At 37.6% G+C, this 17,340-nt stretch overlaps 1 protein-coding gene across 1 annotated transcript in view; it reads left to right on the top strand.

Annotated features, from left to right (window-relative positions):
- Nucleotides 1–2,523: 2,523 nt before the first annotated feature.
- The window catches only part of ccbe1 (collagen and calcium binding EGF domains 1), a 34,126-nt gene continuing 19,309 nt past the window's right edge, over nucleotides 2,524–17,340 (top strand). Inside the window, exons 1-2 of the mRNA XM_053339489.1 lie at nucleotides 2,524–2,627; nucleotides 2,737–2,817. Of these exons, the coding sequence (XP_053195464.1) occupies nucleotides 2,524–2,627; nucleotides 2,737–2,817 (185 nt within the window). The remainder of the gene's footprint in view (nucleotides 2,628–2,736; nucleotides 2,818–17,340) is intronic.

The following is a 17,340-nucleotide window of genomic DNA, read 5'->3' as shown; positions in this document are numbered from 1 at the left end:
ATCTCTTGGTTGAAAGGGCCATCAAGTGGCTGGAAGTTGAACTGCACCTACAGACTGTTGCTGAGCCACAGAGGTCTCTGCTGTAATGAAGCGAGCAGACCAGTGAAACATGGCTTTCACTTGAATTGGAATGGTCATGCTTGAGCAGGCCTTTTGAGGTAGGTTCAAGGTGTCATTTTCTGCTAAAAGATACTGGAACTGGCCAGAAAGAAAAAACACTGTAATGGGAAATACTGTATTAAGTTTCTACTGAGTAACAATTCTATCTGATGTCAAATTCTGAATGAAGTCAAATCATACATAACTGACCTCACAGATTGAAAAGCAACCATAGTGGCTGTAAGTGACACCACAGACAGTCCTCTTGTTTCACAGGGATATCCTTTACAGGCTCCTCAGTGGCTCCTCTGTCCAACTCCCTGTAACACCACACTGCATTCCAGAGAAACTGAAGAAGTCTTGGGTCTTGCAGGTGCTCGTGAACAGTGTTTGTGCTCAGATCAGGCCTGCTGGTAGAGGTCACGCAAAGGTCAAGGTCAGTCTGAAAAAAAGTCAGCAGGAAATCAGTGTAGGATTACTCATCAAGGCTGTTAGATCACTTGACCCAAAGAATACACAAGATAGTAAGGTGATTTTGGGTCAAGAGAGTATGAAAGTTACAACTTGGTTGAAATGATGAATGGAATCAAATGGGGAACTGCAGGCAGCAATGTTAATGAGCATGGTTTTAATTGATAAATTGGCTATGTTTGGACATCATATAATACAACACATATTGTGTCATCAGGCTGAAGACTAAGTATTTCATGTTTGTTTTGCAATCCTTCTTCTTCCCCCTAGATGCTGAATTGTCATTCACAAACTCTGCTATTGTCTTTTAACATGCTGCTCAGCTTTGTTTGTGGTGACTTGGCTGATTTCTTGTGCAACGTAAATCCCCAGTGTTTTAAGGCAGTAAATATAGACAGTAATCTGCTTTTCTTATGCCGTTGTTACAGAGGACCTTAAATTAAAAAGCTGCCCTCTGTTGCCACAATAACAGAGTAAACAGTTGCATCAAACGTGACAAGGATTTAAAGTAGTGGCTTGTGTTAAGTAAATGTAAGTAATTGCTGTCTTATTTGACTAATTAGCTCTCCTTGTTTGCATGATGTCAAATGGCTAAAGGGGCACTCCACAAATTTTACAAACATTATTCAGTGTGAAATGCATAATGTCTTCAATGGCTCTGGGGTATTGGTCAAGTCTGAGAAAATAAAGATGTCATAGTAATGTCATCAAGATAATCTGAGCATGGGCATGGAGACGAGAATGCCTGCTTAATTGGAGGTTTGGGGGGATTATTATGAAAATAATGCTACTGGGTTGCATTATGAGTGTTTGGAGTTTGGTTTATAGTAGGGATTAAAGGTCAGGATATCTCAGCCTCTGCTGTTTCAATTTTGACAATTTTAAAAAAATCTCATCTGTCTCTTTGAAGTCCAATGCTAAAACACTACAGTAGTCATTTAATGTTTGTTTAGTTGAGATGAAAATATCCATATTGTCATAATGATCTGAAGCTGAAAACATCATCATTAGTCTTGTGAGATGCACTCAAAAATATTTGGGGATATTTTGTGAGGTTTAAAAATATATGGTGCTCAGTAAATATGCATTAGATTTGATTATAGTCTAATATATTATAAACTCATTAACCATTAGACTACATACTGTTCATATTCTGACAGTATCCCTCCCATTAATCAGCTTGTATATCAAATGTCTGAACCACTACTCTATTTTTCATCCATAAATATATGGATATTGTGGGATATTTTGTAAGGTTTGCATATTTCTGTTTTTGTGTTTATTAAATTTTCATAAAATTATTATTTAGTGTAAATGTTTTAGTGTTTATAATGCCAACTACACTTTTAGTGTGTTGTAGCCATAGTTGTAGCATCTACTGTAAATGTCAGACTCCGGTTAAAGTTATATCGTTAACAGCCGCGCGGTGGTAGCAAAGATGCAGACATCATCACGTGCATGGTGAACCACGACTTTTGTACTCTCGTGCATGCTCGTACACTCGCGCGTGCGTGGTGGTGGGAATGGGGCAGGTAAGTAAGCAAGTAACTTTCTTTATATAGCACCTTTCAAAAGCTGGGATGTCACGAAGTACTTCACAGACGAGATGAAGCACACACATGAAACTAAACACAGAATAAATAGAATCGGGTAAACTCCTCCAAATCATTAAAGTGTCACCGATGTGAAATGATACACCTAAAGGTATATTTCTGTCTTGAGGCTGAAAAAGTTAAGAGTTCAAGCGTTTTCATTCAAATAACTTGTCAAAAGTCTCAATTAGATGGAGGAGGGAGAGTTTCTGCAGGATGGAAGCGCTTGGTGAGTGGGAGGGTCTGTCAGTGTGCCGCACCACTTAACACACTGAAGTTGGTTGCACAGCAGTGAGGAGCCACAGTATAATCATTACCAGTGTGGATTACTGACAGGACACAGGTGACTGGACTCGATGAGATGATACTACAACACAACAGGAGTCCTCTGCTGCTCACCGTCACCTGCATGTACTTCTCAGGAGGCTTACTTTGGTCTTATCAAGAAGAGGATGCCAGTGACGGGTATTTTTTTTTTTTTTTAGGACATATTATCACCAAATTACGCGAGGACTCCTTGAATTAGATGAGAGGAAAATTCTTACTTTGTTTCATGTTTCTTTTATTCCCACAGTGAAGAGTGCTCGGAGAATAACATTTCTACAACAAGGTACCCCTGCGTGAAGTCGACTGGTGAAGTTACGACGTGTTACAGGTAGAGTGATTCATGTGGTTAAAGTGGTTGGATGCTGTTCTCAGATTGAAAGGGTAATAACTGTGTGACATTATCCAGCAACGTGTTTAGTGCCCATGGATATGATTATAAAATGTAGCTCTACATGAGGTTAAATTTAACTTGTTGATCATTTAGAGTGATAAGGCTTATCTAAAGGTGCCTGGTAGTAATTTTAGTGAACTGGAAATAGAGTTTGACAGTGGGATCTGCTTTATGATGGACTGGAAATGAATTTAAGTGAAAATGACATAAAACCCTGATGCCTGACACTGATAATTGCTTTAAAACATAAATCAGTGTGCTATTAAACATAATCTGCTGTTTTTTCAAAATGCAAGTGATTTCATTATTATTTTTAATCAATCTACTATCAATTAGATGCTTATACATTGTCTCCTTCCCATATTACAAAGCATCACAACAGTTTCCAGCTGTTTATATCATAACATAACATCATATCCAATGTTTGGAAGTTAAAGGAACCTTGGAAACTAAAGGGATAATAGTAATATGAACATCCACATGTCTCCAGATTGGCCTGTTATGCTCTGACAGAAGTGTTAATAATGAGACTTCACAGACACAGTGGACACAGCACAGCAGTGCCTCTCAGCAAAACTCTTGTCGGAGGCTACGGATTAAGTTGTTAGGACCTAATCTGTCATCACTGCAAGAGGCCACCTAATAGGCATAGTGGGAAGACTACTGTGGACTTTAAAGAGCTACTTTTGTCAGAAAACACGCAAATATGCACTGTATTCATCCTCAGAGCACTACTCACTGACTTTGTTGAAAAGTATTTAAGAAAAATAGAACATATTTTGCATACAGTAGCAAATGTTTGCTGTTTTTATTAAAATCTAACAACTGATCAATGCTCAAACACCACTTTTGGGCAATGTGATGCTCTTTTAGGCACGCTATGATTCAGGTTGTGCTGTAACTTTGGAAAGAAAATCATGTTTAGGGAACTCATTTCAAACATTTTCTCAGCAATCTTGATTTACAGTTATTCTATTTTAATACTTTTTGTCCTTTTCCGGGGATAAACAGTATGAAGAACTAAAGAAATACCAGACTGTTGAATATCTCTTCTGAGACTTTGTGGGGTTTTCTCTGCATCACTTGACAAACTGCTGGCCACGGTTCAAGCGTGCAGTGACATCCTGTTTGATCTTCCAATCTCAAACACACTCTTATCATAATTATGTTGGTTTATGGTTATTGGCTGCAGCCACAGTTGTTTCCCACAATGTTTATTTAAAGAAGAAAAACGGTTTTAGTGAAGAGCCATGATAATGTTCCCTGGGTGCATTTCAGTTCACCTGCACAGTGTAAACTGAGGACTTCCCCTCAGCCCCTTAAAGGTTTTATTATAGTGCCAAGCATTAAGAGTAATGATCTGAACTTGATAAGATGAACGTGGATTTTGCATAGTGCTTTTTTTGCTCAAAATGCAGACACATACCAGCACTACGCCTTGGCATGACTTAAATCAAGTTCAAAGGGAGCAGAATGTGATTTAAGTTGGCAAGATTCAGTTGCCAATGGAAAATATAGGATAATGGCATTCATTAGGTGCTCTGTAGAGTCTCAGCATGTCCACACAACTTGTTACCATGATAAACATTTTTTTAAACACTGTCATCAGAACTCTTTGTGTAAAAGTTGTTGCTTGTACACCAAAGTGTGTTACAGCAGTTTGATTATATAATATTTGTTCCCAATAGGCCAGGGCTCCCACATATTTCTTTTTTTGGTTTATTTTTTGGACAACAATCTGAGGAGCAGCAGATGTTTGGTGGGCAACCATTAGCATACTGCTGCAGCTTACATGCAGATGTCATGGGCAGTTCTCACAATTTTCTACCAGATAGCAAAAGAAACATATACTCTGTATTGTAAATATGTCACAAATAAATAATGACATACATGAATTTGAAGATATAAAAGGTATATTGTTTTTTTTTTGTTTTGTTGTTGGGGTTGTTTGGTTTTTTTCTTTCTTTTTAAAGGAATAATTCCTTCTTTGGGTAAATATACTTATACACTTTCCTGATTAGAGCTATGATAGAAGTTTGATGCCACTCTCTGTCTGCTAAGTTAGTCTGCCAGGTAACCAGCAAAGACTTAAGGATCACTGTGGCTTGCCAGGAAGTAATCCAGCACAGGAATGCGTAAAATGTCAAACTATTATATTTACACTTTGGTTTTTAACAGTGCTTGCAGGTTGATTGTGTTACTCTTGGAGAGAGCCAGACTGCCATGTTTATATATTACCTAGTTTCTTCCAGTCTTTATGTTAAATTATGCTAATCAGCTGCTGTCTGAGACTAGCATGGATTTGCATGATTTACAATTCACAAAACTCCTATAATGGCCCTTTATGCAGCTCTTGGTTCGGCCTCTATCTGACACAATTAGTTCTCAGTCCTATCTCCTTAAGGCCCGCATTCTGATGAGTCCACTCTGTTCTGATTGGTTAGCTTCAAGAAGCCGCATCTCGGCAGACTTCTGGTGACTCCGGAGGCTGCACAAACATCTTGTAGGATTTTCAGTAACCCTTTTTTGTTCCTTGCTCGAAATGGAAAACTTCTTGAATACATCCATACATGTTAGAGCCTGATTCAAACAACCTGACATCATCACGTTGACAATATGACATCATTATCATCATTGCAAACGAAGAGTTCAGAGCAGGCTGAAGCCCTGGATTTTGACTTGCAGGGAGCATTTTTACACACTGTACACTTACTTCAGGTTTTGGACCTTTGACCGTGTTTAACATAGACATCTGACTATATAACTGTATTCATAATGACTTCAAATCACAAAAAGCATGTCCTCTTTAAGATATTCCATAAGTAAGATTTAATGGTTACTTGTAAACATTTTAGATGCATTAAAATTCAAGTGGGAGAAGAGAGGACTTCATGATGGAATTTTGAAACAGGCCCCCTTTGGCCATGGCATGCCACTATGTGCACAGTTTAACACTTATCCTCGGAGCATTTATCATATTGTGAAACAACACCAGAGGAGACGCCAGAGACCCGGGGAGCATATGTCACAGTACAAGAGAAGCACGTTCCAGGGCCACAGCCAACTCTAGCTATATCTGTCTCACTGTCAGTGCAGGCACATTCATCTTTCACCATCTTTCTGGGTTGTTTTATATGGACATTGTCATATTTGGGTTCTGCTTTATTTTCATGTCAGGATTCAGTATTTTCAGGCTTTATATTTGCATTGTCACAGGCTGTAGAGTCAAATATGCTTGGCTTACAATAAGAAATGAAGGGCTGTGTAGGGTTTTTGTTCCGGACCTTGCATTTAAATCACAAAGGCCTGTGATTGCAACATAAATGCTTTTATTTGAAGCCAAAAACATCTGATTAAAATGATAAGGTGTGAACTGTTTCTTCCAATTTGGCAAAATCTTCCGTGCTAAGCGGTCACTGCCGAGGTGTTTATTCACTGCATATCCAAGGAATCACTTTACTGTATTGCCAGGCTTTTCTTTGTTAGATTTCCAAGGGTTTTTTTGGTGGTGGTGGGGGTGTTGTTTTTTCTTTCTACAGGTGGTAATTATTTCTATGTTGAGTTGATGATGGTGGTTATTGCAGGTCATAACACCGCTTTGTGGGAATTTCTTTCGAAGACCATAGCATTTAAGAAGTTTTGCAGATTTGAGGAGCTTCCAGCTTTTACTCAGCAGTTATCCAGCTAACTTTATAATCCTGCTTTGTGAGACAGAACCTATGGGGGAATATACCTGACAGCTGCTGCTAGAAACAGCAAATCCTTGAGCCTTCATGAACTACTTTCAGGTTGAATCAGTTGACAGATGAGAGTATCAAAATGTATATTTACGAAATGTCCAAGTTTATGTACTAAAGATTGATTATTTCATCTTTAATTTTATGCAGTTCACTCAAAATGTAGAACTTCTTTCAGCTTCTGAGATGAAGTATAATATGACATTTCTGCTACTGCAAGATGCAAGCCAGGTCCAACGTGTTAACCACCGCAGGATAAAGGCACATTAATAATCTTTGTTTATAGATACAAGAGGGTATATATGAAACAGTGATTACATAGACTTGATTAATTGTGTATATGATGTTTGCCTTACCTACCATGTAAAGGAAATGCTTCTCTGGAAAAGAAGCAGAACTCAGGCAGACTTTCCACTCTACATCTGTAACAGTTAAACATAATTGATGTTTGTGGCATGTGTAATTGTTGCTTTGTTATTTTTCCAAATAATTCTGGTGGTACTAAGCATTTTGCTGTGTTCTTAGCCCCCCCTCTCCTCTGATCCCTCCTCTTCAACTCTGGAATTCAGGGGAAACTGGTTTACGCAATAAGGAAACTGAGGATAACATTTCTGCAGCCCCCCCACACGCTGTGTGCCTGGGCATATTTGGGTATGGCTGGTAGGGACATGTCCTTACTAATATCAAGGTGTTGCTGCATTGTCCCTGCCAGTATTTTTACTGATCTCAAACAATCTAGCTGCTTTAAATCCACGTAATGTTAAATGATATATATGTGAGATCTCTGCTGAGTTGCCACGTTTGTGTGTTTTCTGCCAAAAAAAAGTGCACTATTAGGATAAAGAGTGAAAGAGCAGGATATGGGGGATACTTGACCTGATGATCTGGCAACCCTCAACTTCAAGGCATTGTAGACATTGTTGACAGCAGCAGTTGTGGAGTCAGTGAGGCGAAGAATCTGAAGCAGTTAGTATTTATAGTTTAAATGCTCCAAACATTTTCATTGAAAACAATTATACTGGACAAGCTAAGAGGATTTGATTTCATATTTCATTTCAAGCGTTAGGTGCTGTTAGCCTATTTGTGATTGTTGCTCGGACATGCTGTTTCATTAAACAACTTTAATGCTGATGGTGAGAAATCCTCCCAAATGCCAATCCAGACAGCTGGTCCTTTTTAAAGTGTCAGTAATTTTGAGCTTAGCTAATAAAAATGCTCTGTAATCAATCCAAACATAAATTATTTGCAATTTAATGGCATCTCTCCTCTTTAGTAGATCCAGAACAGAGTTACTATTGCATACATGCCATTAAGACATGATTTATTAGTTTAATAAGTGACTGGATCATTTCATTATGAAAAACCTGTCAGCAGCCGCCTGAGCAGCACAGAGACACACAGTTAGGTGAGCTCTAATGTCACAGAAACACACTGTCAGGTAAGCTTCAGCCTCTCAAGACAGTTCTCCATAGTGAAAGATTTAACCATAGTTTAGTTTATCCACAAACTGAAAGGACAGAATCTCATCTGAGGTTTGGAAACCTACAGCAGCAAGTTAAAGAGCAACACATTACCTACAGGTTTCTATTTATTGCATTTTATTTATTGTGATTTATTGTATTTGTGTGTATGCGCATATGGAAGCAAAAAGAATGATCGAGAACAAGTACACATACGCAATTATTTTGGCCGTTCAACAAAAAATGTCCCTATTAAAGTTACAATCAAACCTACGCCCTAGCCTGTGAGACACGATAGTTCTGATTTTTCACATGCACTTGGCAGATCCAAATTGCGTTGTTTGTGTCCTCTACATGTCCCCATTACTTCACTCCAATTCTTCTTTTCAGAGATATTTCCTTATACATTGTACTTTACCACTTCAAAAGGTCCAAAAAATTGTCAAGAAGATTTGAAATGTTCCAAGGACTGCATAGCCAGTTAATTGATTTATTGTAACATAGTGGGGGGTTACTGCTCAGTTCCAACGATCACTTTAGTCTGATTATTCAACTTGGCTTCAAGGCCAGAAGTCTTTCTTATTTCCTCCCTTCATTTTCAAATCTGCTTTTCACATCACATTTAGATGTGTTCTGCACCTTGGAATAATCCTCTCTGTTGGGCTTTTGTACCCTCTCTAAATTCAAATAGCTTTCAACGCGGGGAATACACTTGGGGGTTCTTTGTTGCCATATTGTCATCCCTCCAGTGCTCGTAGCTCTATGAAGGATATATTGTGGCACAAGAGTTCAGCAGGCCTCAGGTGGTTATAGTTTGTTCTTTTGGCTACTACATTTTTGATACTATAAATGTCCCACACTGGGATTTATGGATAGCATACGAGTCACATCTTTTCAGGAGAATGATTTGATGGGAAACAAACTCAAACTCAGGAAAGCCTTTGAGCCATGATGTTACTAAATTGATGTCAACTGAGCCATGACCAGACATCCACTATTAGGACAACCTGCTGTTATTTATTACATCGGAGTCCTGAATAGTTGTCAAGCATGTATGTTTTAGCTAGTTTTGCAGGTGAAATCATACATACTGTATGTTAATAAGTATGTTTAATTGTTGATTGCACATAAGGGAGATAGAAAATATTTAAAATTTAAAATGATCACTCTCAGCTGCAGACATTCTCTACAGTATAAATGTTTTTCTTTACTCCTTACAAATCCAATTACCAAGCTTCATGTCTGCTACTGAATATTCATCAAAGAACCAGTCAGTAGACTTGACAAGTATACATGTCAAGTCTTGTCTAATTGTGTGCAGACAAAAGAAGACAGGAGTACATTTCATGGAGAAGATTAAAGATTAAAGCACTGAACTAAAATAGCAAACCAATCATACATTTGCTGTGGTTGTTTCATCTGTTGTAAACAATGTTGTAGTGAATGTTACTTTTAGTGTTTCCAAAATGATGATTATTTTAGGCCATCTGGAATTACGAACAAAATATTTTTAGATTTGCTTTGAACCACTTTTTTCTCTTTTTTACAATTGACAACATTATCAATTACTGCACTTTAACAGTAGAAAAACTTAAAAAAGCTCTTCCTGATAAAGTAAATAAGTTGTGTAAGGAAAGAGCATGGAATAAGTCCAAGCTGTTTCTCCACAGCTCTTTGAGTGAAACACAGTTTACTGGAATTAACCCTCAGTAGATGTAGAACGAGATAACGCTGCACAAAAACCATGCCAATCAAAAATGCCTGCGATGATTTACAGTACCTGGCAGTGTTCCTCAGTGTTCCTGTAGAACAGATTACAAAAAGAGGAGAGAGGAAACATCGCTGGTCTAATATACACCATCACATTTATACAATTAATTCTATTATTAAAAGCAATTAAGCCTTGTTTTTACAAACTACTGAATACATGTTCTAAATAACTGACACAACCATAAGGCTGTGGTTAAATCTATCCCATAATTCATCGTATACCAGAGCCCTGAAATGAGACATAATGTCCTGTCAAAGTAAAGACATCAACATCTGTTTTCTATCAATATTCAGAGAAAGGATATGAAGCCTGTTAACTGAAGTAGACTGTATTACAGAGACTGTTCTGTGGAGTTGACATGAACATTTGGTGTTGCTCTTAAATGGCAGCTCCCCCACAGCTGAAAGTTAAAAAGGATAAAAAAGGTCAGTTGACGCATTGAGTAAATGATCCTAGTTTGACTTAATGTACAGAACATGTGCAGTGAAATGCCAACGCTGACTTGTTTTTATATTTTATTGTAGTCATTTTTCTTTTCTTTGTGTTAAACCTAGAGCCAAAACTTAATAAATTGATTAATTAATAAAAATCTGATAATCATTTCATCGTCTTCAGTTGTTAAATTTGTAAAATGTGCTTGTTCAGTCCTCCTAAATATGAAGATTTCCTTATTTTCCTATGTATATATTTATATTGTAAACTGAATATCTAACAACTGACAAAATAAGCATTTTGAATTCATTATGAGTTCATTTTAATTCCTGTCATTCTTTAGACTAAGGGGTTATTTGAGACAATAAGACTCAAGAACTTTATTGTCAACCCATCCACGTACAAGTCCACGGGGGGAAGAAACTGCGTTGCTCTGGGACCAATGGTGATACATTTAATTAGCAGATTAATCAATAATAAAATAATAAATAATCGCAACCCTAGTTGACATTAAAACACGTGTAAGCATCTTTATGTTGCATGTTGACCAGGTGCAAAGTCTTTCTGCTCCTAGCACTGTGCATTTGTGATGAAATAATTCTCCCAAATGTTTCAATTTGGTGATTTATGAGCTTAGAGTCAGTGGAGATGAAATGATCTCATCTGTTTTCCAGCATGTAATCTTGTCAGTAGGTTAAACAATGTAAATGAATGGATGAAGTTCAACATTTTTGATCCCAGTTCTGGTCTTCTTTGAAAACTGAATCTGTGAAAATGCTTTCCCTATAGTTGGAGCCCGCTCTGCCCATACAACACCACACTCACCTACTATGACTTTGCGTCCATAAACATTGAATAGATTCAGAGCTTTTTGACTTGCAAGTGAACAGGCTGTTTTGAGTGTCATTTATATAAGCAACCTCTTACTGTAATAACCTTCCTCCGTGCATTTGATTGAAGACAAGGGCATGATGCATTTACCTCCTCTTGTGAATAGATATTAACATATTAAAGCTACAGTATGTTATATTTGCTGCATTTGTTTTACTTAACCTCCATTAGGTGACTTGATAAGAGGCTTTTAATGTGAGATGTTTAGCTTCAGTGTGTCTCCTCATTAGTCACCCCAGTGATGTTTATGCCCTTATAGTTTAATAGTGACATTTTCAGTGATATCATCACTTAACTTGTGCCAGTTGTTGCCTGCAAGGAAAACAATCAGGTTATTGTCTGCAATGCGATTGTTTGGTTATTTTTGCACATTAATAATTGTGATTAATTTTATTCCTGTGTGTTCATGTCTATGTCCCACTATAGCCTGGACAGATGGGATTAGTTCTAGGCCTACAGGCCTCGTTGTGAATACATTATTACTTAGAAAAGGTCTTGCTTATTATTTGTTTCCTTTTCAACTCAGCTAAGAAGACAAACCTGTATGTTTGTTGCTGTGCCGCACCACATTATTGGCAGAATGCTTTAAATGCGATTAAGTAAATGATATGTTTGTGTAGTTCAAGCTTTATACTGTCATCATAATATATCAACAGATTTTATGTGCCAAAGTATTCCCCACCAATTTGCTGAGAAATATGTGACTTCAGGGCTGGATGTAATATATGTTCCTGTTGTAAAAATAGACTTGCAGAGAGAAATCTTTGCAGAGAAGATGAGCAAAGCATTGTTATTGTTCATTGACTTATTTATGACTAGCACTTGTTTTGATTTTTTCAAATGCCTGTCCTAGGGCTCATCAGTCATTAGTATCTTTAGCTCCAAAGAAATATTATTTATCTTAATGTAATAACTCAAGGTCCACATGTTCTATGTTGTTCTGTGACACTTTTAATGGTGTCACACTTTGCACCAAATTTTAAATAATATTGTTATAGAAGTTGAGCCAATTTGACCATGAGTAATCTCTGCGAGTCCTGGTATTTATATATTAGTGTGCTGTTTACCTCCCACTCATTTGGGAGTGGAAGGCAAAGGCAGTTTTTCAAGTTTGATTTGCATTGATCTTTGTTTCTGTAGGGGGGGATGCTTTTATACTGTGTTTAGTATTGTTTTTTTGCATTGTGTGAAGCAGCTCTATAACCTGTAGTCTTGTCAGCAATTAAACTCAAATAGTTACATTCCCTATTAGGTAAAAGATAGAACCCATGCACTTCCCATTCCTTAAAAAGAATTGAGGAAGATGCAGTGGAGTGTAAGCTATCATAGTGAAAGCAGGGGAGGACATGTTAGTGTTAAGGAGCATTCCTTAGTGACTGATGTAGAGTACAAGCAGAAGCAAACATCCTCTCTCTCCTCTTCTCTTCTCTTCTCTTCTCTTCTCTTCTCTTTCTTTTGTGCATGGCACTTCATGAATTGGAGTGCTATGTCGGTCGTAACAGGTGTTGATAACCTTCCTTGAATTCACAATTTCTTGTTTTTCACTCAGAATGTAAAGCATCAGAACAACAAATCAACAACTATTGTCCAACATCCATATATTTCTCACACACAAACAATAAATGTAAGGCTTCATTTTCCCCTTCTTTCAGTAATTAAAAACATGTCTATCTTTCTTTTCAGACCCTGATCAGAACTTTTTCAGTTTTACTGGATAGATCATAATTTGCTTTAGTTCCATACAAATGCGTCTTGCCATCTGTTTCCATTTGAAAGAAGATTGTAATATGAAACATGCCGTTACTGGAAAGACCATGACTTTGAGAGTTCAAATGGTTTATAAAGTCTCTTGATGCCTGGAGTTGTTTTATTAGAACAGTTTGACGGCTGTTGTTTAGATGATTTTGACCTGTTGCCCAGAGTACAAATGCTTCAATACTGCACAGTAGTAATCAAATAGTAGGTTAAAGCACATCGAGCACAGACTGTAAATGGAGATGGATGTTCTCTCTCTGTCAAAGCCTCCACATCTTCAAAGGCACATACACAGTGTTGGGCTGTAAGTTATCGGCTGAAAATCTAAATGGAGGTCTGAAAGTGGAAAAAAAATTACCATAAGATATCCATTTGGCCAGTCATTTTAAGGAGTGTCATTGCATAAATTAATGTTTTTTAATGTATTGTAAAAAGAGACAGTCGTGTACTAGCTATCAGGCATAACAAGACAAATCTTATTGGGTCGCCGCATCTGTGCACTGTCAAAAAATCCCTTTTTACCAATCCTCTCTTTACCAGCACTCTCTGTGTGTCATTCAGGGTGTGCAAGGCAGCATGTTGTATGCATGTCCTGGGACTGGGCTCACTGGCCAATCACAATTCCCAGTACACCTCTGGAAACAGGTGTAAGAGACTGGCATGTTTGTGAACTGATGAATGAGTACTGGGTTGCAATTAAACATGACATTTTTTATACTAACTACATTCTCTGACTTTAAATGATAGTTTTGAATGCTTGCTAAATGATAGTACACCCTGAATGTATTCAATGATAAAATGTATTTTTTGTTTGGTGATGTTTTAGATCATGTGTGGTTACATATTCACAGATCACAGGCATTTTTCCTTCTCTGAACCATGTTTGAACAAGTATTTTCTGGTACTTTGGCCTCTTGAAAGCTCACTGTTGTTTCTTTTGGCTCATCCTCATTCATCCATCTGTGTCTCTCCACAGAACACTGTAGTGTGGCCACGCTTTGGTCATGCTGTGGTTAAGAGATGTGGTAATGTATAACCACAGGTTGTGATTTTCTGCCTCTCTGCCTTTGCTTTGCTCTCCAAGACTGTGATCTAGTTGTATTCAATATGTTTTTGCAAGGAGATACATTAAAATAACACTATTTTTTTACAATAATGACAATAATTACAATAATGCTTTATACTTTGCATGACAATCAGTATTTGTACACCCATTTCTGTGAAACAGGAATTTCTTGACAAGTTAATCAGCTAGTTTAAAGCTATTGGGTGTGTATTTCAACTCAGAGTGTATTTTTTTCATAGCTAATTGTTATTCACCATTGGGCTACATGAAGCCTTAATGTATTCTCCCATTACTGAAAAGAATAAGCCACTAATTTATTAGTTCTGAAGGACATCAGCTAACCAAAGGAAATGTTCGCCTGCACTTGTGAGCACATAGCCGTGTACCAGTCATTTGAAATTGTAAACAGCTGCTTGCATTCAACATTAATAACACGTTTTGGAAAAGGCGCTACATGTTTGGTGCATTGTTGGCAGCACAGATGTTGCCTCGTCCATTGAGAATTTTGTTCGTATGCTGCTGAATTTCAATATTTTTATGTCACTTGTAGTTTGGTTTTATGATTTTCACCACCACCATCATCAGTGTGTTTGTCTATCTGTCAAGACCATGTTATACTGTAGTATCATACTGTACAGCTAGTACATCATGTCAGTCTGTTTAAATTAGTCAAATGTTTATCTTCCTCCTCACTTTGCCCCCCTTCTCTCATGTACTCCATTCAAGAAGGTTTTTTTTGTCAGGGAAAAGTGCACCTTAATAAACATAACTTTAAATTATAATTGAAGTTAACCAGGCTAATTTTCATGTGTGGTCCCTGGATAGAATATTAAGTTTCCCCACCTGCGGGTATTGAAATAACATTCAAACCACAAGTGTACCAACATATATCACATACCATACATTGCTGTTACCTAACACACTGCATGCCATGAGACCAAAACAGATCTAGACATAATAGTCATTGACCACTATGATATTACAACAATAGGACAGGGCTTAAATCATTTAATATATCATTTAGTGCATATCTGCTCACTCTGATCACATTACCATTATGGGAACAGAAATCCAGAACAGAAATTTGCCAGGTGAACACACAAGACTAAAGCAGATCATTCAAGCCACAAATAAAATCAAAGCATCTACAATGGTGTTCTTTACCTGAACGCCTCTTGGTCATCTCTTGCACTTTTCTAACATTCACTAATTTAATGTTCCCAAGTATGATTGCTGCCTTTTTCCAGTTCGTCATTCAGTGAACTGTATTGATTACTGTCTTATGTAGCGGCATTGAGTTCCATTCCTGTGTGGCTTTTATTGATTGTAGATTGGTTGAGAGGTCTTATTCATTTGAGAGCTCTTTTTCCAATTCTATTTAATACATTTCTTGTTAAATCTTCAGGCAGCTTATTGACATAGAACACTGACTCCGACTACTGGAAAGTCTGAATGAACATCTGCTTTTTACATCAAAAGCTTACATTTCGACTCTGAGGTGAAATATATTCTTTTTGTAAAGGCAAAAAAAATTGTCATAAACTGACTTTAGTTCATCTTTCGGGGTCAGCTCTTCATGCAGCCTTTTTCTTAAATCTGTTTTTACATACAAATTTTTGTGTGTTTGCTTTTTAGCTTATTTTTTTACACTGTGTTAACTTAAAGTGTGTTCAGATCTGTGAATCATGATGCAGGCATTTTATTACTAATTACCACGTCAAGATTCTTTCTGGATTTCCCTGAAGTGAAACTTGCACGCATTGACAGTAACTCCAGTGATTTGAGGGGGATTGGTAATATCTGGCCTGCGTCCAGTTGAATGGTTTGAGTTAGAAACACATGCAAGGGCTGATGACTGTTCACTGTAACAGCCCACAGACAGCAGTGCTTTGGATAATTTCCTGAGGTGTCAGTACCAGAGACATCACACACACAGCACACACAGCTCTGCACTTGTCCTCAGCTTCTTAAGTGAAAGTTTATATAAGTGAAAATTCAGTTTTCTCGACTGAAAATGTGACATAAAAGCAGACAGATTTCTTTATGGATTACTTTACATTTCATAACAGGTTGTTAGTGTCAAGTCTGATTTGTAGGCGGCATGAAGAAAAGCAACAAAGAGGCTTGGGCTGCCTCTGTTTTAGCCAACTCGTAGTATTTTTGCTCCAGCTGTTCGCCAAAGCTGAGCTAAGCTAAAGCTCTTTGGTGCAGAAAATTATGCAGAAAAACACTGAAAAAACAACAATTTTGTTGTGTTATGTTGCAACTGCCAGTACAGTTGAAGTGCTGTACATGGCTTGTGTAGTAATATGTACAGTACCACACCAAATCTAGCAATTGTTTGTTTTCTACCTAATATTGTTACACCTTGATCAGGCAGGCAGGAAGACTTATTTTCCATTGGCAGACTAATCGGGAATTAACACACACTAACAGCCAGCTAAACACAGCCTGTATACTACTTGTGTGGGGTCACCAGTGTGAAATTCACGCTCAAACCATGCGGATATGTGCAGTCAATGTGAGACATGCTTTCTGAGCAGGGGAAAGCACTGGAGTGATCATACAGCACACTTGTTTTAATAGACTAGATTGACCACAGCAGAAGACTTTGATGTAATTACCAGCAATGATTTCCTTTCACTTGTGACTGCTGTATCCTGTTGTTACAAACTCTGACAGCATATTTTCCTACTTTTTTTTTTTTTTTTTTTTTACATTAACCAGGCCTTCCCATTACCAGTTTGTCAAGAGAACAAATGAAAACAAAAGGGCAGAGTTTTGAATTAGTGACATTAAATTGAGCAATGCCTTTGCACAATTTTCAATCCAGACTGTCTGTTTGTTTTAAATGAGGGGCCTTACCAAGGGGTATTGTACCAAATCTGTGTGACTGTCACGGGCCATGAAGACTGAGTTCAAATGGTCATTAACCAATAGGTTATGTTAATGTACCATGTTAGTGATCAAATGGGGCACCATTATTTCTCTAAGCAGACCTATACACATTCAGCTTGGATACAGACAGAAACAACATTGCAGAGAACAATTCATTTTGATTTAAGAGCATATTTGTCATATAAAAGCTTACTAAATTGTGTCTAATATAGGTTTTCCATACAGCACAGTTTTCCATACTGCCACTTTGGATGCTCAGACGTCAGCAGTAATGTCATGATTCATGACTGGGTCACGGTGTGGTCAAAACAGCCTTCTGTGTTTTGCATATTGAAATTCAATCAGATGACTACATGCAGTACAATGCGAAAAGGGTTGCTTGCAGTGATGAACTGCCAGAGTTATGTTGCTGTTGAGCCTTTTAGCCTCATTAAGCTGGCTGTTTTGCTT

The sequence above is a fragment of the Scomber japonicus genome, chromosome 19, assembly GCF_027409825.1.
Source record: "Scomber japonicus isolate fScoJap1 chromosome 19, fScoJap1.pri, whole genome shotgun sequence".
NCBI lineage: Eukaryota > Metazoa > Chordata > Actinopteri > Scombriformes > Scombridae > Scomber > Scomber japonicus.
Note: the sequence above shows the minus strand (reverse complement) of the source record. Positions and strands in the feature narration are given on the sequence as shown.